This window comes from Cupressus sempervirens, chromosome 1 (genome assembly GCF_028749045.1).
Source record: "Cupressus sempervirens isolate cs-2001-9-10 chromosome 1, ASM2874904v1, whole genome shotgun sequence".
Lineage (NCBI taxonomy): Eukaryota > Viridiplantae > Streptophyta > Pinopsida > Cupressales > Cupressaceae > Cupressus > Cupressus sempervirens.
This window is the reverse complement of record NC_143118.1, coordinates 757,800,497-757,827,176: the sequence shown is the minus strand read 5'-3', so window position 1 is coordinate 757,827,176 and position 26,680 is coordinate 757,800,497. Positions and strand designations below refer to the sequence as shown.

The 26,680-nt window shown below is 35.3% G+C and overlaps 1 protein-coding gene across 5 annotated transcripts in view; it reads right to left on the bottom strand.

Annotated features, from left to right (window-relative positions):
• The window catches only part of GLE1 (nucleoporin GLE1-like protein), a 114,923-nt gene extending 97,227 nt beyond the window's left edge, over positions 1–17,696 (bottom strand). For 2 of the 5 annotated variants that reach the window (XM_089789198.1, XM_089789235.1), the window contains exons 1-6: positions 17,154–17,696; positions 10,798–10,965; positions 9,470–9,649; positions 6,889–7,036; positions 6,344–6,492; positions 1,658–1,829 (exon numbers count right to left, since the gene is read on the bottom strand). In XM_089789198.1, the coding sequence (XP_089645324.1) occupies positions 1,658–1,829; positions 6,344–6,492; positions 6,889–7,036; positions 9,470–9,649; positions 10,798–10,965; positions 17,154–17,197 (861 nt within the window). In that variant the 5' untranslated portion in view covers positions 17,198–17,696. The remainder of the gene's footprint in view (positions 1–1,657; positions 1,830–6,343; positions 6,493–6,888; positions 7,037–9,469; positions 9,650–10,797; positions 10,966–17,153) is intronic. The other 3 variants (XM_089789217.1, XM_089789208.1, XM_089789227.1) reach the window with 3 other exon arrangements.
• Between the last annotated feature and the right edge of the window lie 8,984 nt (positions 17,697–26,680).

The following is a 26,680-nucleotide window of genomic DNA, read 5'->3' as shown; positions in this document are numbered from 1 at the left end:
CCACACCAAGTGCTGGAGTGGGTGAAATGAAGTTCTGCTTCCACACCATTTTCCGGTCAAATTCTGTTTAACAAGCACAATTCTATATTATGGTAAAATAATAAATGTGTTGTTAAACAAAGATCATGACTGATCTATATATTCAAGATACAAGAGAATGTTTTTATAACGAACAAGAGAGAGGAAATAGAAACACTCTTGTAGAGTGAAAAAGAAAGTTTCCATAACTTATAGGAGTTTATGGAAACATTACAAAAAGAGTGACCATTAGAAATAGACACAAAAGAGAAAATAGAAACTATCTAATCGTAATACCCTCCCTTAATAGTCAATCTATCTTCAAAAAACAGAAATTTGCATGTCCTCAAAAACCATAAAAGGCAGCCTCGGGTTGATCAGAGAGGTTTGCATGTTCTACAATGTTGGTCTGTGGTAGCTTTGACAATGATTGGACGAGTCTCAGTACCCAAAACAAGCACCTCAAGGCAACGGTACTCAAAGATCATCATCATTCTTTGCTTCCAGGTGTTGTAGTTCTTTCCGTTGAAACGTTGACTGCCTTCCAGCATGAGACTAGTGAGAGATGCCATTGCACATTTTTCAATGAAAAATCTAAGACGACATGAACTTTGAGACAAATTGACAAAAGACCCAAAAAATTTGAAGAGACACCCAGATAAGAGCTCGAAAAACTCACAAGGAATCTGAAATTAGATTTTGATTCTGCTAGCTCAAAATCTAAGGCACGAAAAAGGATGCACCCAAGAAAAATATAGACCGACCCAATTAAGATCTGCAAAAAAATCCACCAAGAATCTGAAAAAGTTTTTAAAACTGGCACGGAAAAAGAGAGTTTCGAAAGAAATCCTAGCCATTTTTTTTTAAATGGCAGATTTGACTGTAAAAAAAATGGTGAAAACAAAACTGCTGGACGAAAATCAGAGATAGAGGGTTTAAAACACCCTAGACGTCACCCATTGTAGAAGATATACAGAAAAAAGTCATTTTGAAAATGCCCAAAAAGAAGGCCACAAAATTGCAGACAAAAAATTGAACGCCAAATCCCTAGTCGAAAGATGTAAATTTTGAACACACTTGGGCAAATATTTCAAAAATATTTTAACTAATAATTTCAAAAAAGAAATTAAAAATTTTCGAAGAGGCTAGGAATTTACTCTGGTACCATACTATGGTAAAATAATGAATGTGTTATTAAACAAAGATCATGAATGATCTATATATACAAGATACAAGATAATGTTTCTATAACGAACAGGAGAGAGGAAATAGAAACATTTGTGTAGAGTGAAAAAGAAAGTTTCCATAACGAACAGGAGTTTATGGAAACAAAAAGAGTGACCATTAGAAAAAGACGGAAGAGAGAAAATAGAAACTATCTAATATCGTAATATTCTAGGTATAACAATACATTCCTTCCCCCATACATGTATGTGCACACACATGTATAAATAAAATATAGCTAAGATCTTAGCATAAAGCAGCCATAATTGTTAAACTCTAACTCAATAGAACACAGCAGCATATGAATGAGTGGAATCAATCAAAAAGACTACAAAAGAACTGCCACAAAGGAACTGGGACAAGAAACACAGCTTCCCCAACAAACATAGACCTTAAAGCAAGAATATATACAAACCTCAGCTTCTGCCCTAGCTTTCTCCTGCCGTTCTCTGATCTCCCGGGCTTCTTTTTCCCTCTTCCTGGCTTCTTCAACAGCAACTTCTTTTCTAATTCTGCGTTCTTCTATTTGAGAACGCTGTTGGTGGTCCCGTTGAACTGCGGACAAGTGACTATCACGAGCCTCTGCTCTGTTGTCAATAACATGATTAGATATAAGCATTATAACACTCAAAAGACAGAAGAACAAAAATATTTTAAAACAGTACATCTACATAAGCAACTGCTAATTCTATCACATGAAATGCACACACATTCACTAAGGTATAATTAGTGCATGCTCCAAATTAGGTGCAATGGTTTAGCCGATAGTAACATATACTAAGTGTTTGATTATTTAACAATGTCAATGTGAATTTGATGCAGTCCATTCACGTCAGTATTGTGGGGCTTCTTTGCTTACATGGCAAATAGTACATTTAGCTGGTAATCAATTTTGGGAGAGGTTCCTTATAGTTTTTATTGTAGCATCACAGATATATTGAGAATGTGTATATGGTAAAATTTCTTAAAACAATACCATTAAAGACATCAGATGAAATATCTAAAATTGATGCAAATAAGCCATCAGATGGTTTAATCAACATTCACCATTCACTTAATTGAAAATGAGACACTCGCATTTGACATAAAGTTATCAATAAACAAATAATGAATATACATATACAAATACTTCCCTTGTAAAGGACAATATAAATGCTAGACTTGGTATAAACCCTAACAAATCTATGATAATTAATACGACAAGTTCATCTATACATCCAACGAAATAGAAGTAATAAAGATAGGAAATTAAAGTTATTCATGAGAAACACAAAATCTTAAACCTTAAAATTCTCCAACAACAGTACAAGAGTAAATACAGCAATCTAAGAAGTCAACAAAGCCAAAAGATGAGCATAATTTAAAGCAAAACATCGACAATAGGCATAAGAAATATTTATGATCTGAACGGAGTCACAAAACAATAGACATAAGCAAAATTTAAAGAAAAAACATGAACTACCTATCCAATTAATAAACAAATTATTTATTCTTTGAAATGGGTGTGGCTCCAAACCAGATACATTTGTGCTCTTTTTCCCTGGCTGCTATCGCTCTCAGTGTCATGTCCCCTCTCTAGTCTGACTAGCAGAGTCATGCGAGTTGGCCTATTATTGGAGTCTTGTAGGCTAGCAATGGTGGATAGAGACTCATACTTGATACTCAGTGACCAGAGTTGGTTCTACAATCAGTTTGAGAGCCAGTCAGGGCAGTTTCTTAATTTTAGGAATTTTCCTAAAATTTAGGAGGTTGTGGCAGTGATCAAATTTGAGGCTCCTCGGGACCAATAAACAGTTTCAGTTTCAGAGTGACAGGGTATATTCCCTAGTTTCTAGGAGCATCCCTAGTTTTTAGGGATGGTACTACCAGTTGGCCCACATTGCTCGGCATTAGTCACAAGCGAGTGACAAGACCCATTCACTAATTATTTGGTTCGTTTAGCCTTCAAGTTGAATTTGGCTTTCCAGTTGAATAAAAATATTTCCTAAGTTTGCGTTTAAATAAATTAAAATAAAGCTATTTATATAGCTAATTGGAATAATAAAGGGATTTTTGGCTTTATCTGGTCAAGCAGGCCTATGTGTTATAGCTCGTTGGAAAGGTCTTGAATTATTATTACTTATTTTCATCATCTGGAGACCTTCGAGCACCTCGAGTTATGTTATTTGAGGAAAGGGGCGTTTTTCCTATATATAAAGGCCTTCTAATTGAGAAGATGCCATTTTATAATAAAGGAAAAGGGATATTCTCCCTTTAGGGTTCGATTGGCTTTAAGAGGGAGATAAAAAGAGATGTTGGCTCATTCTTTTATTATCTTTTACATCTTCATTCTTGGTATTTGCGATTTTGCTCTAAGGAGCACTTCTAGAGGACTGGGATGCAAACCCTAGAGACTAGCTATTGGGACGCAAACCCCAATAGATGGTTTCAGCAGCATTCTACAGTATTGTTCAGCAGTTGACAAAGATTGTTAAGTTCAGCGTTTGAGGGTGCTTGTGCATTGCACGTTGAGGGTCTTGTTTGGCACGTTGGGATCTTCTTGCTGCCTTGGCATGACTATAGCAGTTGTACGGCTGCCTTTCAGTTGGCACGTGATTTGTTGGTTAGCTTACGTCAGCCATCTCTACCCTTTTGGTGTGTGGCCGGTCCATTCTTGCAACTAGCATCGTCATTCTTTGTTTGTAAACACCTTTGCTGGCATACTAATTACATATCTTGCCTGGTACGATTTGCAGCTATTTTGGTTGACTGAATATTATATTATTTGATGTTGTTGTTAATTATTGTTTTACTTATATCTAGAAAATACAAAAAAAAAAAAAATCTTTCTGCAACTTTAGTCTAATTTTCTAAGACCACAAGGAAAGCACAGGAAAATCTATTATTTTAATTAAAATTTACAGAAGTTCAGTGAAAGGATCCTTTTGGGATCTTTCACTTAGGCATACAAGGATTGTATCCATCTGAGATTTGTAAAGAAAACAGATCTCCGTCATGGTCAGTTGTGAGGTGGAGGTAACGTGTAGAAAATCTAATGTGCCGCCTGAAAGTTCCCATCCTTGAGAGATTTTGTCAAACACTTTGTGTGCCTTGTATTTACATCCTCATTTTTCTACCACAACATGTCCACCTTACTATTTGGCCAAAATCCCTTTCATGATGTTATGGATATCCATATCCTTGTCCAAGTTCCAATATTTGCACAGGCAAGAAGGTTGCTGATGAAGGCTTTCGATGTTGGGTTTGTTCCTGCCAATCGCACTTGCTTAAAAGTTTCTAAAGCTTAATCAACAAATACGTTTTGGGCATATCCTGCAATCATTTCACAAGTACAGTAGCAGTTATTAAATAGTTAAATCTGATATGGAATGACTGCCAAGAATGAATCTCCAGGTCTGCTGTAGATATACCTTCCAATCCTTCAAACCATTGATGAAATCTTCACTTTTAATCACAGTAATTTCCTCTTGCCACGTGGGGTTTATATCAAGCAATGGTTAAAGTTTGTCAAGTGCAGATTACATACTTGTTGGAGGATATTTATGGGACATTGATTGCCAGTTTGTAGTTCCAAAATTTGTGGTCATAAGAGTTTTCAGATCTGCAGTTCATTCCAGGTTTTTCTATTCTTTATATATGCAAATATTTACATAGTTATTACTTGCATCTCTTTCAATTAAAGGAAGCTTGGAGGTAACATGCCAAGTGTTTGTGATAATGGCCTTTGGTTGTAGATGAACATTTTACATGTAGAAATCATATGTTTGCATTTAAAGAATCAAAAAGGATTGCATTTGCATTCTTGTTCCTTGTCTGGCTTTTTTAATAATTATTTGCAAGCATCTGAACTAAATTTAAAACCATTTCAAGCAAGAAAAAGCAAATGACAAGAGAGAATTATATTGTTAACTGTTTGGGTTCAGAAAAGGGGCAATTAAGGAGAGACATGTCTCTTCAACCAACGGATACCTCTACTTGGTTGCAAGTTATATAATGAGAATTAAATTTGACCTCAAAGGAATCATGGGGCCTATTTTGTTTCCTAACCCATTTGTAGTTAGTACACTCCTAGCCAATTCCTTAATCACTCACTATAGTCCTTAATAGGATAAGTTGGTCTTGTGTAGGGAGAGTCAGAGTAAATCCTCACAAGCTAGGTGAGTCCCAAGACAGGTAAGGACATACATTTCCAATGCCTTGACAGAAAAGTCCCAATATCGGTATGAACATGCAATCCCAATACCCTGAGAGCGACTGACTGTAGTTTGGTGTGCAAGTGCCCTATGACAAGTATATCCCCATTCTCCTTAGGTTTGATAATTAGGAAAGAAGAGATTGGACTTAAGAATGTTAACTGTCAAATGTATTATGAATCGTTAATTGTTTCTTACTTTGATCTCACTTAAATGCATAGTTATATATATATTTATCATTGGAAATTGGCAGCCTCTTTGAAGGGAACAATACAGAGACTGGATAAATTGTCATTCCCAAGCACAATCCAAACCCTAATTGGGAATTTTAGGGTAAATCAAGTAGAGTCCTAGTTGGGGACATTACATAATATTAGTCAATTCCCTAAATGGCCTCTCCATAATCGTCAACAAAGTTCTATATCGATCAATCAGGTGCATAAATGTTCCCTTCCATTGGCTTTGTGGCTGCTTTTGAAATGTAAGCAGATATGAAGTCAATATGCAATACAAAGTACTATACACTCGATAGTCAATTCCCTAAATGGCCTCTCCATAATCGTCAAGAAAAGTTCTATATCCATCAATCAGGTGCATAAATGTTCCCTTCCATTGGCTTTGTGGCTGCTTTTGAAATGTAAGCAGATATGAAGTCAATATGCAATAATAAGTACTATACACTGGATTGTTTTCCTAAAGCCCAATGTTGACATGGCCAGAAAAGAGGCACTCTGGTATATATGGCCCCATGAAAAGCCGAACTGATAGTAAAATAAAGCTGATTGATGAAAATGAAACACCAACCAATAAACTGATATTCAAACAAGGGATGTATCAAGACCAAGGAACAAGACCAATTGTAAATCAATGAAACAATGCAATCTGTCAACTGCAAGCAATGCTCATACATTTTACGTTGGTATTGCTTGTCCACACGACGAGCCATCTCCCATTTTGCATCCCTTTCTCTCTCTACATGCGAAAGTGCTGTAGCAGATCTCTCTGTTTCAGCTTTCAGTTCTGATTCCAGTGATAGCACTCTTTCCCTGATTTCCTCCTGTGGAAAATTCCAAAATGTATGCTTATACCTCAATATGTTAACTTCTTAGCAGAAAACAAAAAGTAGACACCCTGACTGTTTCTCATTGACTCTATCAAGTTGTCAACAAAATATATAACTATATAGCTATGTTTTACCTTTAAATTTACTTCTAGTTAAGAAATTCAAAAAAATAACATAGAATAACTTTCAAGTAAATTGACAAACTTTCTTCACCCCTTGTACATTTAACTCATTTCTGGAAGGTCATAACCATCAAACTCTACAATGGATGAGATTCATCATTTATGTAATTAAACAGGAATCTATGTGTTCTGATACAAAAACAGTGTATGACATCTAGCATCAAGGCATGGCCGAAAAGGCAACAAAATAAATGAGTATCTGACAAACCTGAACTCTTAGTGTCCTCTCACGTTCTAACTCAAACAGAGAACCTTCCACCACACCAGTACTTGGCATTAATTGGTTTGTAGCTAACTTGAAATCCAATTGGCCATCAGTAGCTTCCACACCACTACACCCAGAAACCTCAGTACAGCTAGCATCATATTGAAAGTCAAAAATTAAATAAATCAAAATAAATGAATAATTCAAAGAATGGAAGAATGGCACTTTGTCCATCTATAGTCAGAATATGGTTAGTAAAAAAGACATTATTGCTCATATTACTAGCCCTCCAGTTCAGAGGAGAAAAAATTTCAGAGGCAGAAAGGCCACTAATGATGCTATTTATCAGTTCTTTTTAAAGGGAAGAAGAGTGAGTTGGTAAAGCTAATCATCTAGAATATATAATCAACTCCCCATCAAACCTAGTCAGGCTAATGTTATGGAGATAATCATAAGATATATTACTCTTGATGGTAGATGCACTCCAATTTGTGGAGTGCATTTCATTTTGTTAAATCATTTGTGCCACTTGCTATTTGTTTCTTTCCCTCATTTTCTTTTGGTTTCTGTAGATTCAGCAATTATGTAGCCTTTTCTTAGAATGTTTCTGGATTCAATGGAGTCACTGTATTTTGCATCAACATTTCGGATCACACTCTGTGATCCATCATCGGGATGAAAGATAGAGAACATAAATGATGAAAGTAGCAGACTTAACCTATAAAAAATGGAGGGGGAGGGTGGGGGGAGAGATGGGAGGAAAGACAGAGAGAACCAAGACTAGAAGTACAAGTGGCCAAGGAAAGCGAAGACATGTCTCAGAGGAAAAATCAAAAAGAATTCGAATAGCCTTGTAAAATGTCAAATCTCCATGTTAATTGGAGGGTTAATTATACTGATTGTGAAGTTTATGAAAGCTTTTTCACCTAAAACTGGTACTAAAGAAGGTCAGGATTAGAAAGAAACAAAAACTTTCTGTTTTACATTTTTTGAATTTGAGCTCTGATATAGAGGAAGATGAAGACAAGGGGTCACCCATTTCAGAAGAGGTGGAAAATACTGAGAGAAACAGAAGAGTCGAAAAGAAATCCACCAAGGACAGAAAAATGATCTCTAGGTCTGAGGGCTCTCAGAACAGTGATAAAAAGGAGGGAAAAATCTGAGCAGAGCAATAAGGTTAAGAATGGTGGTGAGACAGAAAAAGACAGAGATAAAGGTAAAGGGAAGGAGGGGTTGGGAAGAAACAAACTTGTAAGAACCCTATGGCTGATATTGACGATGTCCTCAGGTATCAAGGTTGTAATCTACACATGGTTTATCTGAATATCTCGCCTATCTCCATGCAAACAGGGAATAAATTTATGATGTTCTAGGTCTGGCTAGAGATCAGGTTACAGCCAATTCAAACTGACCAAGCGATTCTTCCTGGAAATGACCAAAATTAAAATTAAAGGTTGATAATAGTAGAGGATTCAAAGAGAAAAGGGTTAGGCATATCTCTAGGGACACGGCGATTAAGTCTAGAATGAAAGAAATGGCTAATGCTATTATGGATGTGAAAAATGATTTTAAAAAGGATAAGTATTTGGAGAAGAAGTTCCTTGGCATAAATCAGAATTTGGAGCTAGTGGTGAAAATGAGTCACTGCATCATTGAAAACAGTGTGGAGGGCATTTATATATTAACTGAAAAGCTAACAGAGCTCAAAAAGAAGCATGTTATTGAGTCTATCCCTACTAGGAAAAAGAATAAGGATTAGAGCAATAAGGATAAGGGTAAGCAGGTGTTTCAGACAAAACAAAAAGTGTTGAGTACTCATATAAGAGGTGGAGAGAAAAAAACATTTTAGGAGAAATAAAAATTAGCCAGTAAGGCTGATGAATCTTCATAACGACTAGTAGAGAAAATGGAAGTGGCAAAGGCCTTGAAAAAGATGTAGTAAGGCTTCTTTGTGTTTTTTGTTGAGGCTGTTTAGTCTCTTTTTGTTGGCTGTAATTTTGGCTGCTGGTTGCTTGCATCTTTTCTTTTGGCAGCAGTGTGTAATGTGGTTTTGGGTCCCCTCAACACCAGTTTTATTCTTTAATAAAAAAAATATTGCATTTAAGGCTACCTGAAGTAGGCTTCTAGGGCAGAATACCCATAATCTCACTATCAAAATCGTAATTCTCAATCTATAATACCAATGTTTCATAGTGATGTTTTAACCAACTTTGAATCAATGCCATAAACATGATTTCATGTTAGCCACATTCAGTATTACAATAACATCCACTAATGATCCAAGCTTGATTTTCTAGCACTTTTGACAAACGACAACTCCAGGCAATACCTTCAGCCTATTAGTCCCTGTTGGTCACTAAAAGATGGGGATCCTTGCCAATAACGACAATTTTAATGATGGTTCTGATTGCACAGTCACAAAAGATAACCAAAGTCGAAGATTAAAAGGATGTTTATGGATATAGAAAACAGCCAACCTCAGTAGTTAGCTGCATTAGAAACAAAATATGGATTGAAGTTATGCTGACACATAAAATTATCTGTCTGTTTCCAATAATTCAGAATTTCATAAGTAGTGCCATACCTTGTCAACTTCGTTTCTGGCAGCAAAGACTGATTGCTATATTTTGAAACATTGCCATCCTTATCTTCTGAATCAGAATCCTCTTCATCGTCACCAGAGCTATCATCATATGCACGCATCGCAAAGGGTTTCCTGCTTCTGCCAAAATCCGACACAACAGACAAGTCTCTGCATGTAAAGCTGTTGGCAATCAGGCAGAAAAAAAGTTAAATGAATGTGAGAGGGAATCAATCACCAAGCAGTTAATAATGTTTCACAATTCAAGCAGTTTACAAGAATATAAATAATAAATTCAAATATGAAAATATAAATAATTTCAAATAAAAATGGAAAGATGTAGAAGTCCACTGAGATTTACAAGTGTTCCATTAATTCTTAGAAGAGATGGGTTCTGGAGGGCCACTAGTACTACTCATGAAAAAGGTTCAATGAGTTTGACTGGAAAATTACACCATTGAATCCTGATAGCAATCTCACAGTCCACTGAGTGTCAACCTCTTCAAATTAGATATACACACCTAGAATGTTCCTTTGATTTTCCTCTACTTTCTTTACATAATTAAAATCTAACACACAATACTAGTTGCACAATTAATTATAAGTATACAATCAACTTAGAAATTGTTGTTTTAACAATACATATGTAATTCAGATTTAATGCTTAGAATTTATCTCTGAAAGATAGGACTTATCCTCTATATTAGCTGTTGATTTTTCTCTAAACTACAATATTCCATTGTTATTAAAATGCCTTTGAAATGTCTTTGAGTCTACTGAATGGGAAAGTTTTGTCCACTGACTCAGCAATGGGAATTAAGGGGTTTTTGTCCTCTAATTTCAGAACTTAACGGGTGTCATCCTCAGGTTGCTGAACCACAGTTCACTCTCCACAAAAAGTAATAATATAAAAATGTCTTCACAACTTGATGTCCCATTCATCTTGCTTTATCTTCCTTATATAGACTTTATTTTTACAGACATAACACTTCATTTACATATCTTTTAGTTTTTCTGCTTTCATTAAACCTCAACTTTTTTAAATTTCGAATTTTAATTACATTGATTATTCTCCTTAAAGCTCCCTCTATTATCATTAAGAGAATCAAAGGAGAAAGAAAAAGCTGCTGCGGCAAATATAAAAATGTATTTAAAAAGGGGCATTACAACACCATTCACAGTTGACTTGATAAAAATCTAAGAAGGGTGTCCAGTAACCTTGAAAGATTTGCATATAACTCCCAAAGTACACTTATTTCTGCAATAGCCTTATAGAAATTCTTGCTACAAGTCCTCAATATGTACGTAAGGGAAGGATCAACATTACTTACAGGGTACCACTTTGTGGAAGGCATTTGTTTTCTGGCAACAATTCAGTGCTATACTTCGCTGCAATCTCCTTTAGTTCTGCCTCAAGATCATCTAAATTCCAGTCAGGTTCTGGATCCAAGGATACACCATAAACATTCTTTGGGGATATGTCCAAGTTGAAAGAGTCCCTGTCGAAATAAAAATTAAGGGAATTAACATAAAGACTAGTGTTGAACAAGTTGTGAGGTGCTATTATCAAGAAAACAAATTCAATAATGTACAATATAAAACATGATTTCTTTTATTTCTGCATCCTCCTATGCCTTTAAAAGGCTCCTATCTTACACCAACAGACATTTAAATAAAAAACCCTGTTCCACTGAGGATGAAAACTAAACATCCATTCCCTTTTACATGCTTCATCTATTTCATCTTATTACTATCACTTAGGTCCAATGCATATAAGTGAAGAGTTCTATTTTTTATATTGAGAAATTTTAAATATAGCAGACACGAACAACTGACTTAGCTACTTTCGGGCAACCGCAATAGAAGTCAACAATGGAAGATCAAGAGTCACACCTCAAGAACCCAATCTTACAAGTCACATCCACACTAGAAGCCAGCAATTGAATACCAAAAGTCAAAACTGTGAACTCCACAGTAGACATCACCTTGGGGATTCTAAACTGAGCCTCCATAACAAAAAACCAATGATGTAACAGATTCAGTTCAGTCCCCTTGACACATGCAGAGTAAACATACACACTTGGCATTTTTTTTCTGTTTTGAAGTATTTATAAGAAGTTGGAAATGAAAAAATGGTATAACATGTAGATTTCGTGAAGTAATTTAAACAACTAAAATAACTTGCAAATACAATATTTCAAGGTAGCAACAACTAGCATTAAACTGAAGAGTGAAAGGACACTACAGCATCGAAACAGCCATTCTCTCCTCCCTTCAACCTCCCCCAATTTTTAGAAAGTTTTAGTCTACAACATATCTTATTTTCTCCTTTTGCTTTCTCTCAATCATCTTGATAATGGATCATGGAGTGTGATCCGAAATGATAAAACTTCTTACAATATCAATTCCTAAAGCAGTACTCAAAGAAATCTTATGGATTGTGGAAACCTACTCACTATTGTTATAAGATACCCAGATGATTACAATCAAATATCCAACATATCCATTTGCTGATTACATAAGTATTGAGAAGTGAGAGAAAATTCAGCAAACTGGTATCAAGATATATGGAAGCCCTCGAATCCATGTTTTACATGGCATGCTTCTCTTATTCCTTGTATACCTAAGTCTCATATCAAATGTAGTTCACTAATAGCTTCTAGTCTGCGTAACCATATTTGAAATCTGTAATGTCACTATGTGTGGAGCTGAATGTGCTTTATGACAATTTTGACAGTGGCTAACATCCGGAGTGTTCAAATCTTTCCCTTTGGCAGATCAAGCTTCAACTATATATTGCAAGTGACTGGTCTTTCTAAGAGCAACGATGTCAAGATTGTATGCTTGGATATACTTGTTTTATCTGCAGTCAAGCCTGGATGTGAACAACACTGGACACATGGTGTTCTTGGAGCAAATTCTTTTGGTCCTTTGGACCCCTTTATGATTGGGCAGGATGTCCAACCTTACTTTTGAGATGTATACCATGTGTATCTGAATGTAAGTTACCTGGTAGCCACAAGACATGGACTTGAGAAAAGTTTATTTAAACCACCTAGCAATGTTTTATAATTATTGAGCCCATAGATTTTCAAAAGACGAATGCCATAAACATGAAAGCTGAGCCTAAAGGACCCAAATCGGTGGCAAGTTGAATGTTGGTAGCTGCAATTCAATACACCTATGCCGTGTGGCTCAAGACAATCAAGACGAGTACAAATACTGAGCAAGATGACATACAAACAAAGATTTGACTTGGCAATTCTTGACTCGCTAATTTTAGCCAATGGACTTTTTATATGACCTTTTAAGCCTGAAAACTTCACTCTTACAGTTAGCATGTTTTCCTGTTTGGTTGCTTCCAGCAATCAAACAGCTGAAAATAGAGCAGACCTTGCAACAAACACCTGACATCACGTAAGGGGTTACCGTGTTTGATGTTTGGCAATGGAAACTGGATTACTGAAGACTTATTTTATCCTCTGCCCATCGGCATGAGGAGAAACTGTCCGTAAGACAGATAAATGGGGAATTGTTGGCCAAGAGCAGAAAAGGGAAATTTTCTCCCAGCCATTCTTCCAGGAGATTAGTGCAAAGTATCAGCATCATAAGAAGGATTTCCACACTGCATACATCCCTAGTTTACATTCTTCCTGCTTTATGCATTAATGAGTTAAAGTTAAGGCATTCCTTTATCTTTCAGAAAGGTCAAAATGATTTGCAATATTTTTAGCATGAGAGCAAAGCCCACTCTGCCCTAAACCCCTACTGTAGTTGCCAAAGATTAAACCCTTTGTGTAGTCTCTATTTCCTACTTTATAAGTGGAAAGACAGTTGTGATAGCTAGCCACCTAAGTGTATTCGTCTGAACTGTCTTTTAGTTTTCTTTTACCTCACTGATTTTCTATGCCACATAGAAGGAATATTTTTATTTCTGACCATGTTTTGACAAAATAATCACAATGCTTTTCGCTCAAATAGTGCAATATGCAAATATGATGCGGTAAGTAGCACAGAATTGAAGGAATACTAGTGATGCTTATATATATATAAGAGATCAAAAAGACCGAGCAATTTTTAAGCACATTCGCAGTGGCAAGTATGCTGACATTGCTGATATCTATGAATGGTTGTTTCGAACAATTTCAAATTAAAGGATTGGCCTGAGCATCTGGTATCTGTCTCTGCAGGGAATTTGGGAGTATTGCCTAAAGATGCATGGCAATAGTTTCAAGAACCTGATTTCCTGTGCCATGTGACAATAATTATGAAGACTCGGTTGTAATTGTTACAAATTCTGATTTAGATTGATAGAAAAGTAGTAAGAAAATTTGCATTGTGGAAAAATAGTTTATAAAAACTGCAAAAACTTAAAACATAATGGCTTGCAAAGATTGCAAAAGATTTTGTGCAATGGCAGATGCTTAATGTTCAGGTAATTGCCTTCTCTAATTCATAAACATACAAGGTATATATAGGAAATTACGTGACGGTGTTCTAAAAAGCACAAACTATTTAACTGAAGCTAAAAATAACATCTACTTAAGCAACTAAATGATCATTAATAGAACAACTGAAAATTGTGGACTAAAGGAAACTAAATATTCTAAATTTCTAATGTTTACAGCACCTAAAAAGCATTCTGGTTATAAGAAGAGTTTTTAGGCAGAAAGAAGGGTACAACAAACATTTAGCTCATGGGTTACTTCAAAATTACTGCAGTTTATTTTCTCTAAATGCAGATAAGCAATAGTGTGCATGTAGATGAACTTACATGCCATAATTGAGTAGCCAACATTGAACGATCATTACATGTAACCGTAGGCAGGTAGTGCTTTTGTTTTTAAGATATGCCTTTATTCAAAGAAAGTGACTATATTGACTGTACGTTTTCCCCAACATGGTACAAGTTGGACATTAGAATAGTTTATGTTCTTGTAGGCTAACATGGATGCACAAACATAGTAAGGCCAATGCCAGAGTTGGGTTCATTGATAAAGAAATACCTAGGCCTGCTATGCTTGGGGCAACTTGATGTATCCTTGGATATGGTCCTTTCAGGAAAATCTCAAAGCCTTTTGCAGGAAAATGTTATAAAACCATTTTTTTCTGTTTATTGTATCATTGTTTTATTGCAGCATTAAATATACTAAATACGTACTGAGCAAAAACTCAGTAGAAATCCTAAAATTCATTAACTCGCAGAAACTCGGAGACTGTCATTGTAATGGAGCTGTAGTTTAGATGAGAAAACTTTTGGTTAAAATAGATATTTGCTTTTACAAAAGAGAAAATCTCAGTTTAAACCAAAAAGATAGCTAGCAGGCAATGAGATTTATGTGATTAATCTCATTTTGTCTCATAGAAAGATGACATATCTGTTCTGATTATAGTCTTATATTTATATTTTTGCTAAATTTATCAAGTTATAAACTTTTCTTCTTTAGTAAATGTGCAACTTTATTTTGTTTCTGTGTTGTTAGAAGATTTTTTTAATGTATTGTGCTGAAAGAGCATTTCCTTCATGGTTTAGTACTCGAGCAAAAATACATGCCATCTTCCAAACCATTCAATTTTCTTACTATTCTCAAGTTGACATTTTTTCTGCCTTCTTGTTGTTTAAGTGAGGGCTGCCAGGTATAGATCATATGATTTTCTTAATATGGTTTCCTGTCTTTTTATTCTTTCAGAGAGGACTGCGATGAATAGATCATGCCTGCCTAAATTATACATCCTCTTTCAATTCCATTTCTCTTTGAGCCTCTTAAAGCAATTATATAATAGTTCCTATTTGACAGTCCCTCATTCTTGTCAATCAGCTTACAACTCATGCCACCTACATAAAACATTGATTTGTAAACCGAATCTTCCCTGATCCTTAGTGATTGTGTTACATTGATCCATTTGTGTGTATAATCACATACGATTGGTCCATATCGTTCAGAGCTGCAGCATGACCTGTACATTTCTTGACAGCAAATGCGTAAGATTTGTTTATATTCTTCAGAGCTGCAATATGGCCAAGAAATTTGTCAGCAGTAATTTTTTGTTTATGTCAATTGTCTATATTGTTCAGAGTGCCACAGGAACTGTAAATTTATCAGGAGCAATTGTGTGTGCACATGCACGTCTAATTTGTCCATATTGTTTAGGGCTGCAACGTGACCTTGAAATTTGTTAAAGGCATGTGTGATTTGTCTATATTGCTCAGGGCCGCAACGTAAACACTGTATTCTATATTTGGCTGACTTCACTCAAGATGCTGTTAACCACAAGTGCGTAAAACTTTGTAATTGAAACAGATCACAGCTTAGGTGCCAGCAATTTGAATAGATAAGAAAAAACTTACAATAAAAGAAGATCGCATCTTAGCTTTTTGAAAACTCACAATTGTGTCGACAAGCCAGTATTGCGGCACTTTCTACAAAACTGCAAATAATTGAATAGTACAAAGTAAAGAAAACAATACGTCAGGCAAACATACTTGCTGCACAGTTTGCAGGCCACCTTGAGCTTTTCTCGCAAAGAAAAGTCTTGTCTGTGTGCATGATTAGAAACAACTATTATTCATATTCATATTTTTCAATTGTTAGATGTATCTTTTCTACAGTTTTGTTGAATAAGCTGCATACCTTCGTCTCTATATAGGTCCAAACGAAAAAAATGGCCGATATGGAATTGTAAAATGCCACTTGGTAGCCTGTGAATTTCAGTTAGACTACATTTACTCTCTGCATGGTGGTTGTCTTTTTGCTCTCGCCATTTCTGCTTATTCTTTTTGCTACATACGCAGAATTTTGCATCCAATCACACTCACAAGGAAATTAAACTTGATGTGTAGAAAAATATCATTTCAAAATGTTTAACTAAATAGCATGATAATATACATTATATTTACAATTTAATTTCAAAATTATAATTTGAAAATATGAAACATCTGCACGAAAAAGCATGCAACCACTAATTTTAAATGTGGCAGCTGAAAACATAACGAGGCCATTAAAAGTATCATGCTGGTTGCTAGATAATTAACCCAAAATCACATTTTGCGGCACTGGTGCATAGTAAGATTTCATAAAAACTCGATCCCAATGAAGTAACAGTGGCAACAGGCAATTGCGTGCAATTATTCGCCTGTTTTGTCAGACTTCAAATTCAATCTGATTGCCCTACTTGCTAAATCCGCGTCTAATTGTATCGTGATTCTACAGAGGCAAATCCGAATATAATATATCATGTTCTTGAATGTTCTAATTTTAATTCTCTACAAATTAGAATTAGATGCCCTGATCAAAGAGTTGGTCTGTCTTGTTGAGCCAGCATTTCATGCTCCATTGCGATTTCTGAAGCTCTATTTATAGCTTTACTTCTTTTTAATACATCCAGGCACTTTATCAAACTGTTTGTACTGATGAGTTCATACATAGAACAAAATAAAAATATCAACAGGTGTGCCATGTCGATAAATTCTTTTTAAAAGCATTTCTCACACTCTGCCCAGGTAATTGTCCTCCAACTTTACCAAGGTAATCTCAGGCCCATAGGGACAATCTTGATGAGATACAATAATGCAGCATAAGCCTTCTAGGGTTTATATGCATGAAATTCATCAAACTTGAGTAATGAACAATTCAGCTAAATCTAGATTGTACAAAACATGTCATGAAAATATGAATAAATTACTTACCCGTACCTTCGCCTGTGTGTCAACGGTGATGGAGAGAGAGACATATTTGAGCATAAGTTAGCTCCTTTTATTATGTCTTCTAGACTGTGACTAATGTAATTCGATAAGCGCAAACAATATGGAACGGAAAATTTCAAGGCAGCAGGACTGTAGAGAACAATCGCTGGGAGGCTTCACATTTGACATTGGTTGTACTTTTTTCTTCCATGGCGGACGCAAATGTTCTGCGGGTCCATAAAATTTCTTGGCGCCAGGTGGAAATAAAAGTATTTGAAGTTTGGCAGACTTCCCGCCTGTGTTTTGCACGTACGCTTCCGGATTGAAAGAAAAAAAGAAAATACTTATATTGTTCTTCAGTGCCCGGATGAGTGAAAGGATTTAGCAGTTCTCATCAGAACTAAAAAGCAGAAATATGAGAGCAACTATGCTAATTCTGTCCTACGTCTCTCCATTCGATGAAGCTATGCTGAAGCGAGGAAATACCGAACTGTGGTTTCCCTATAGAGATATTATAATTTCGTAGGACGTTGTATTATTAGCTTTACTTCTTCTTTTTTTATATTCACTTTATAGGTCTATATTTGCTTTTCTTTTATTTTTATATTCACTTTTATAGTCTATATTTTGCTTTTCTTTTACTTTTATATTCACTTTTATAGGTCTATTATTTATTCACTTTTGTAAAAAAATAAATACTAGTATAAATATCTTAAATAAAGTTAAAAATAGATATCCATTATAAAATGAATAAAATTTAATTTATTACATCTAAAAATATGTATATTTGTCTGTATTCTTTTTTTGCATTCTAATTTTTTTTAAATTAAAAAATGATTATTTATATCTTCAAAGTTCATAATTTTAACAAACATTGTATGCAGTACTTCTCTTAGATTACGAGCAACAAAGTTTGTAATATAATGCAAAATGGCGACAAAGCAATCCAAGCGAAAACAAGCAATTAACTACCGAAAAGGCAATTAAACCTAACTACATTTTTCAAGTGAATAGTCTTTGCCCTAGTAGAGCAAAATTAAGTACCCAAAATCCTTCGTTTCACCCAAACTACAGACGAAATGTTTAGCAAGAGCGGTCATACCTTCCTACTAGCAACAAATATGTTGTTTTATCAACTAAAGAAGGTAAAGCTCAGAAAGAGGTTGTTTTCAATACTATAGTCAAGCTGCATGAAGCTAGACACAAAGAAATTATCAAAATGCAAGGAAAACGGAACTTAACCTACAAGGAAGAAGAGGGATGGCAACAAGTAACAAGAAGGAGAAGTAGGAGGGGAAAGGCAAACCAAAAAACTACAATGATAGCCACTAATAACTTAGAGGCAAAAGAGATTATTAAATGACAAGACATTTATTTTAGCAAAATACAATATGCAAAGAAATTACCAAGGGTCAAGGAACAGATAGTACCAATAATTAAGCCCAATGAAGACAATATTTCAAGAACACTAAAGCTTGTAAAAATCTTAGAAGTAAATCAAATTTTGTTAGGTCGTTGACAACAACATCCAACACCTGGCATTGATGTAGGGTTTCCACAATAAAACCTCACAACTTGAAACTCTACATTCCCCTACATAAAAGATTAGATGGAAGGAGCGACATGGCTGATAGAGGATCACCTCCTTCTACAAAAACTTTAACTAATCATAAACTTTTTTTTGATATACTAATCATAGTGACATGTATGTAGAAGAAAAATGGATGGAATGCTTAGAGCTAGGCATATTTGTACACTGGAGCAGACCAAGTAGGTATCAACCAAACGTGGCAAAGAGATTAGAAAATGTTTGCAAGCAATAGGTATGTATTAGCACTTTTTCAAACTCTTCATTTTATGTTCACTGTAAAAACAAGGAAATTAGGAATAAATTAATCTCAATTTCAAACTACTTTTATAAAGGATACTTTGTTAAATTTCTAGCATGGGAACCAGATTAGAATGATGAAAAGAAAAATCAAGTACCTAATTGGTTTGAATGTATAAAATTTGCACCAAAAATTAAACGTCTCCAAACCCTAATCAAAATTGGCAAATCTCTAGGAAACTTAATAGGTATTGAATCATATCATAACCAATCTAGCAATATTAAATTTTTAATAGAAACAGAGCTAGGTCAGAAAGAATTGAACACTAAAAACTTAATTACAAACAGATCCATATATAAACTTGACTTTACAAAGTATGAAGGATAAATTAAGGGAACCATCAAACCTAATCTAAACATAGATTACAATATATCGAACATAAAAGAAGCACTTAGTAGTATGAGCAACAAGAAAAGGAAGGAAAGAACAAAGAAATTAGTAGATCATAAGGAAAAGAAAGCATAGGAAAGTAAGGATAAAAGAGAATAGAATGGTAAAACACCAGTAAAGGAAGTCATGTGTCAAAAAAGTCAATTGGTAGAAAGAGTAATAGAAGGAAAAATCATAGCACAAATAGTACTAGGAAGAATGGGGGAAATAGAAAAGAGAGCATAAGACATTCATGAGAATCATCTCAAATTGAATGTCCTTAGAGATTGCAAGGTATGTCAAAGGGAGAATAGAACACTGGAGGACACAGAGATGAGTCTACAGGAATTAAATAGAATGACCCCTGATGTCCTACTACTACAAAATGATATTGAAGATCAAATAATGATAGGAGAACGATTTCACTTTGATCATGGGAATAGGAAACAGCAAGATGAGAAGTAAGGAAAAAAGAAAGAATCAATTGACATAGAATCAAAGGGGAGGAAATCAGGGGAGAATATCATAAAAGAAGCTCCAGTAGAAATCACAATAGAAGAAACCTAAACCAGGAAATTCTTGATAAAGAGAATCCATGTGAAGAAGGAGAAATATCATTAAAACGAGGTACAACGGGAAACAATCAGGATCATACTATTGATCAAAACATAGTGACAAAAACAAGTACTAAAAACATCATAGGAATAGAAGAGACAAGAGAGAATCAAGAATGGGGAAGCTCAATCCCATCAACTTCTTCAGCTCAATGGAGCAACATAACAATTCAGGAAAAAGAAAAGAAAAAGAGTTATAAATTATGGGAAACACCGATGAATGAGGAAGATATCTTTGGAGAAGAAAAAATTAGATAACAAATTGGTATAGAGGGATATTTAATCCCCTTGGAAGTAGTAGCATTCATAGAAGCACAAGAACTAGAGAATAAAATGACATATGAGGAGGAAAGAATAGAAGCATAGCACAGTGGGCATAGCCAAAAATGGGAAGAGTTTGGGGTTCTAGACGACATATATAAATCAAAGGTAATAGAGAAGGTCAATGAAGTAGAGAAACAAAGGAATAATGGAGAAGAAAAGGAATTAGAAGATCAAATATTTAAAGAGTTAATAGGTGAGGGTGAAGACAAGGAAGAAGAAACAAATTCAAACAATAACCAGTACTTAACAAACAACCTGGGAATCTCTATAAATCAAGAGGGCTTCAGAACCCTAAAATGTGGCAAATAGAAAATGAAGAGAGGAAGGAAAACACTAAAAAAACTAAGAGAGGTAGATGGACAAGCAAAGGAGTAGAAAAATATATTTGAGGTCCTAAATGGAGGGAAGGGGAAGAGCCTTCCCAGTGATCAATGAGGATTACAACATGGAATGCTAGGGGCTTGAATGCCCTTGGAAAGCAACGATTGCTAAAAAGCAATCTAATTTTATTTGAATCGGATATAATATTAATACAAGAAACTAAATTAAATAAAGAAAAAGGAGACAAATTAGGAAAGAGACTAAGTAGATGGAAAATATAAATTAGAGAATCAAATGTGGGCTTCAGGAGGAGTGGGAGTCATCTGGAACATGCAGATAGTAGACATCAAAACCATAAAAACCAATAATAATTGGATTGGGAGTAGAGTATTCGGCTATAGATATAATCTCTAGCTAATAGTAATTAATGTATATGGACCTACACAAATGACAAATAAGAAAATATTATGGGATGAAATCAACATATTTATGGAAAAATACTCCAATAAAAACATAGTCATTGGAGGAGATTTTAATGCCATTCTGGACCTTGATGAAAAATACAGAGGAACTCAAGCTATTACTAAAGCAACTATAGATTTCAGGAACTAGGTTGGGGATAATAAGCTATTAGAAATCCCAACCAGCAATAAAATATTTACTTGGAACAATAGAAGGAAAGACTTTAATTACATAGCAGAGAAATTGGACAGATTTTTCTTTAAAGGAGGTTTAGCAAACCTGGATTTAACAGTTACAACAAATATCCAACCTATAGCGGGTTCTCATCATTATCCGATTATAATAGAATTTATTGAACCTAAAAAACCAAAAAAAAATCCTTTTAAGTGCGAAAAAATGTGGTTTCTAGATAAAAACTTCATGGATTGCATTAAACAATGGTGGCAATAAGGTAATTTTATAGGATTAAAAATGTATTGCTTTGTATCAAAATTCAAAATGATCAAAGAAAAAATATTAAAATGGAACAAAACTCACTAAAACAACATTTTCAAAGAAAATTTGGAAACTGGAGAAGAACTTAAAAAATTAAATGAAAAAATAATTAAAAATTGTATGGATAATGGAAAATGTATTAAAGAAAAAGAACTTCTAGCTAAACAGGAAGAAATATTAGTGAAAGAAGAGATATTATGGAGGCAAAAATCAAGGGAAAATGGCTTGCAGAAAGAGATAGAAATACTGAAAAAATTTCATAATAGCACTACCCACAACATAACTATTGACACAATAACTAAAATCAAAGATACAGAAGGAAATATGGAAGATAACCCCTCAAAAATAGCAAAAAAATTCACAACTTATTATGAAAATTTACTCAAAATTTTTGATTCCTCTAACCGAATTGCTTAGGAAGACATGCTAAGGGTTATCCCCAAAGTAGTAATAGAAGTTGATAACTTGGTACTTAACAAACCGTTCACCAAAGAGGAAATTAAGTTAGCCCTCTTTAATATTAACTTAGATAAATCGTCGAGGCCAGATGGATTTTAGGCCTTCTTCTTTCAAAAATGTTTGCAGATTCTAGGAGAAGAACTATGGAGGGCAATTAAGGCATTGTTGTCACAAAATTTTGCACCCTTGGTAGAAATTTGACCTAAAGGCAACCTTGGGAAACATGGAAACAATCTCCAAGTTGTGAGACTTGAACAGTGAGATTGAGTCTCCGAAAAAAGGTCGAATTCCTTACTATCAGGGTACACCTAACTACTTCTTGAGAGGAAAAGGAAGAAAGGAATGCATGAAAAATCAAACTACCTGATCTAATCTATAGGGGTGATACACAAAATAGTATGTCTAGTCTTATCTATGCCTAGAAAAGCACAATTTATCAATATAATCTCTGAATATAGAGATTAAATCCTTGTTTAACTCAACAACCATGTGTAGATCAAAAACCAAAAGAGTGCTACAAGGAAGGAGGTTCACTCTATATCATTCAAAGGGCAAATAGATACAATCATATAGTTAAATAATGGAAGCAATACATTAATAGAAGGCAAGAAGGTTTTGCACATGTATTAATGGAAGAAAGAGATACAACAAAGAATTATATCAACTCAGAGGCAAAAGGAATTATAGTAGCAGAGAATGCAATACATCTGATACAGAATCAGAGAAAAGACCGACCCTTGAAAGAGTTATAAAACTTGCTTTTATAGCTTAAGCACAACTAAGAAAACTTCCACCAAAAGTCAAAACTCAACTACTGCCTTCAAGTTGTAGAGAAGCAATCATTGTTGATCCCTAGGAAGATTTGATTAGGGTACATGTTCATATGCAGAAAGTTTGAACTTTATGTGTACGGGCTCTAAAGAGACAGAAATGGTAGCCATAATTGCTTTGGCTGGTAGATGGATTACCATGGCGGTAGTAGAAGGAGAATTGCATTTATCAAGCACAGAGATCACTCAAAATAGTGGTTGCAAGCGATTAAGGACTTGTTTGCCATCAAAGAGCTACTTGATTTCATGTTTGCGACCATGTCAGGTCAACTGTGTCATCAAGTCAACAAGTTTTAACCGTTAAACTCCCCATGTGGCCCTATATCCTTCAAATATTATGCCATATCATCTAGCTTTTTTTTATTTTTTATTATTAACCTGTCAAGCATGCACCTTCTCGTGACTTTGCAACTCATTTCCTTGATGAACTATGTGCCCTCGCGAAACCATGACATCTCCATTCATGTTGATTGCCTCTTCGCAACCTAAAATCACTTTAGCTTGCTAACTATTACAACTTTGCGATGACCACCAAATTGACCTTCTCACAACTGCCAGATCCCAACATTCCTTTAACCATATGATGTTGTGAAGCCCTTGTCTTTAATTACGTCACCTCCTCACAACTGCTAGACATAAAGCCTATTCTAACTGTGAGACATTGTGAACACTACCCTAGATGACTACCAACTCTCTTCACGACTTCGCAACCAAAACTCATAACCCCATATGAGTCCCTGAAATATTGTGCCTATCCTTTAAATGCTTCAACATTACCCTTTCACAACTTTGCAACTAGCATCTCTCTGTAATTCAAACACTTGCAACGGTGTGATGATTATTTCCTTTGACTGCCAGATGTTCTTCACAACCAAAAAATGTTGCTCCTGGCTTAACCATGGGATGTTGTGATGACTATCAATTTGATTGTTTTCTCATTTATCACAACCTTAACTCTTAACCCATCTTTTAACCCCGTGAAGTGGCAACAATAGGCTTTCATCACTTTGCCACTCTGACCCAAGGTTTCCTTTAACCATGTGTGATGGAGCGACAACCAGATCCTACTGAAGTTATTGATTGTCACATCATCGTAACTTGGAGCACTGAAGCTTATCGATGGAGTGGTATCGATTGAAGCTTGTCTACATCTATCAAAAAGTCATTCCTTTGAAACTGATAATCATTAGACTTCCTTCTGACCTTGCGACAATGTGAAAAGAATCTCACAAGAATCAGGCCCACCAAGACATGTTTCCACTCATCGCTTCCTCGCAACCTGAAACTAGAGTTAGGCCAAATAGCTACGAAGTTGTGTTAACAGTGAATTTAACTATTTCACACCTTCGCAACTCATTTGATGGTTAAGTCCTAAATCGAAGCAACACGGCGATGAAGGGGAATCACATTGTCGCAACCTGAAGTGCTTCATACAATGCGAAGAATTTAAAAGACTTAAGGATATAAAGAAATAATCAATTTTTTTACATATCCGTAATATGCTTGCATGACAATTTATGAATAATGCAAAGAACGTAAGACATGGCTATCCCCCTGTTGTTCCAATGTGAGGCTGGCAACATTGGAACAACAAAGGGGAGGGAATAAATGGCTAACACTTATGGCAAATCAAAGTGGATGCTTGTCTACTAAACATGGACCAGTGGCCTTAAGCAATCCATTGGGATATAGAGTCACAAAAATGGCCCTATTCTTCAACGAAAATGCAACCTCTGCAACTGCAAAAACTTCAAAACTTGTTATCTCATGGGGAGATAGCATGTGCTTGTGCACTTCTTTGAAAACAAGAAAACTACTCTATTATGTACATAACCCTTAACCTTCTCTAGAATCAAGGTTTAAGGTAAATTCCATTGACTGCAATTAGTAAAATATCACCATCAAGCTTGGATAACTAAAAGGCATTGACCTCCTTACAACCGGTGATAACATATGGACCACTCCACATAGCATCAAACTTGGAGTGTCTACCCAGTTTAGCTATGTCTGCATCCATTTGAGAACAAGGTCTCCCTCCTTGAAAACCCTAGCTTTAGCCTTCTTGTCAAAACTCCTTTTGACCTACTGCTAATGTGTCTCAAGTGTTTGCATAGCATGTTATCTTTTTTCTCCCAATTTCATCAATTGTGTCATCCTGACTGTCATGGCATCATTTTCAACTAGCTCCAATTGATGATCTAATTCAAGAGAGGGAAACTCTAGTGAAATAGGAAGCCTAGCTTCTCTTCCATATACTAGCATGAAGGGTGAGTTCCCAATTGCTCTCTTAGGTGTAATCCTATTAGCCCAAAGTGTTGTTCTTAACTTTGAATGCCAACACCTCTGATTGTCCTCAATTGTCCTCTTAATAATCTTGATTAGGTTCTTGTTGTAGGACTCAGCCAAGCCATTTCCCTGGGGATGGTAATTTGAAGAAATGCTCAAATAGATACCATGGTCAATTGCCCAAGAGAAAATGTGAGTTCCAACAAAGGACTTGGCATTATCTAATATAATTATTGAATGGACACCAAACCTAGTAACAATTCCATAAAGGAATTCCACTACTAAAGTCTCTGTGGCATCCTTCAAAGCTACTACTTCTATCCACATTGTAAAGTAATCTATTGCAGCTAAGATCCACTTGTGACCAAAGTTGGAAAGTGGATTGATTAGACCAATTAAATCCAACCCACACTGGGAAAATGGTTGATCGACCTAAATAGGATGAAGGGGAAGAGCTGCTAACCTTTGTTTTCCTGAAAAGAAAGCACATTTTTCACATTTCCTCACATGTTTATGATAGTCATTGAATAGAGTTGGCCAATAATAACCATCTCTCATTATCTTCATGGTTATTGTTCTAGCTGAGAAGTGGCCACCATTAGGGCCATCATGAAAATATTTGATCATTCCATCTGTTTTATCAGGGTTAATGCATATTAAAAGGGCTCTATTGAGATCTCTCCTAAAAATAATCTAATCCACTAGGACAAAAGGAATAGACTATAATGTGAACTATTTTCTTTTAGCTCTATCTGTCCTTGTGGATATCCTCCTCCCAACAAGAAGGTTGTCATATCCTGTATCCAATTATTCAAATTTTTATTCCCTATTGGTTCTGCATCTTCTAATACTAGTGTAACCTCTTTAATCATTTCCTAGGATTAAATCATTTGCTTACATAATCCTTTACCTCTCACAAGCTTTTTGATCTTAATGTCAACACCATATTCCATGACCTTGGCAATCCATCCAACTCTTTTCTCATTGATATCTTTGTTCAAGAGGAACTCCTTCACACTTGCATGTAGAACTAGGAGCTGGACTTTGTTATGTGATAATAGATGTCTAAATTTCTTTAAAGCTCTTATGATAGCAAGAATTTTATTTTCCACATAACTGTATTTGTCCTTATAATCCTTTAGCCCTTCACTAAAAAAGGCTATAGGTTGCTCTTCATCTACATCATTCAACTGTGTCAAGATAGTTGATATGCTTGACTCACCCCCAAGGGTATAGAGAATGAAATCCTTATCAAAGTTGGGGTTGATAAGGGTCGGAGTTGATGTTATTGCTGCTTGGATTTCTTCAAAATTGACTCTCCCTTCCCTTGTCCAAGTGAAAACCATATTCTTCTTCAGCATGGTTGTAAGAGGTTTGACCATGGTAGAAAGGTTAGGAATGAACCTTCTTACATAGTTGACTCCGCCAAAGAAACCTTGCAGCCCCTTCTCATGACTAGGAAATGGAAGAGCAAGGATTGT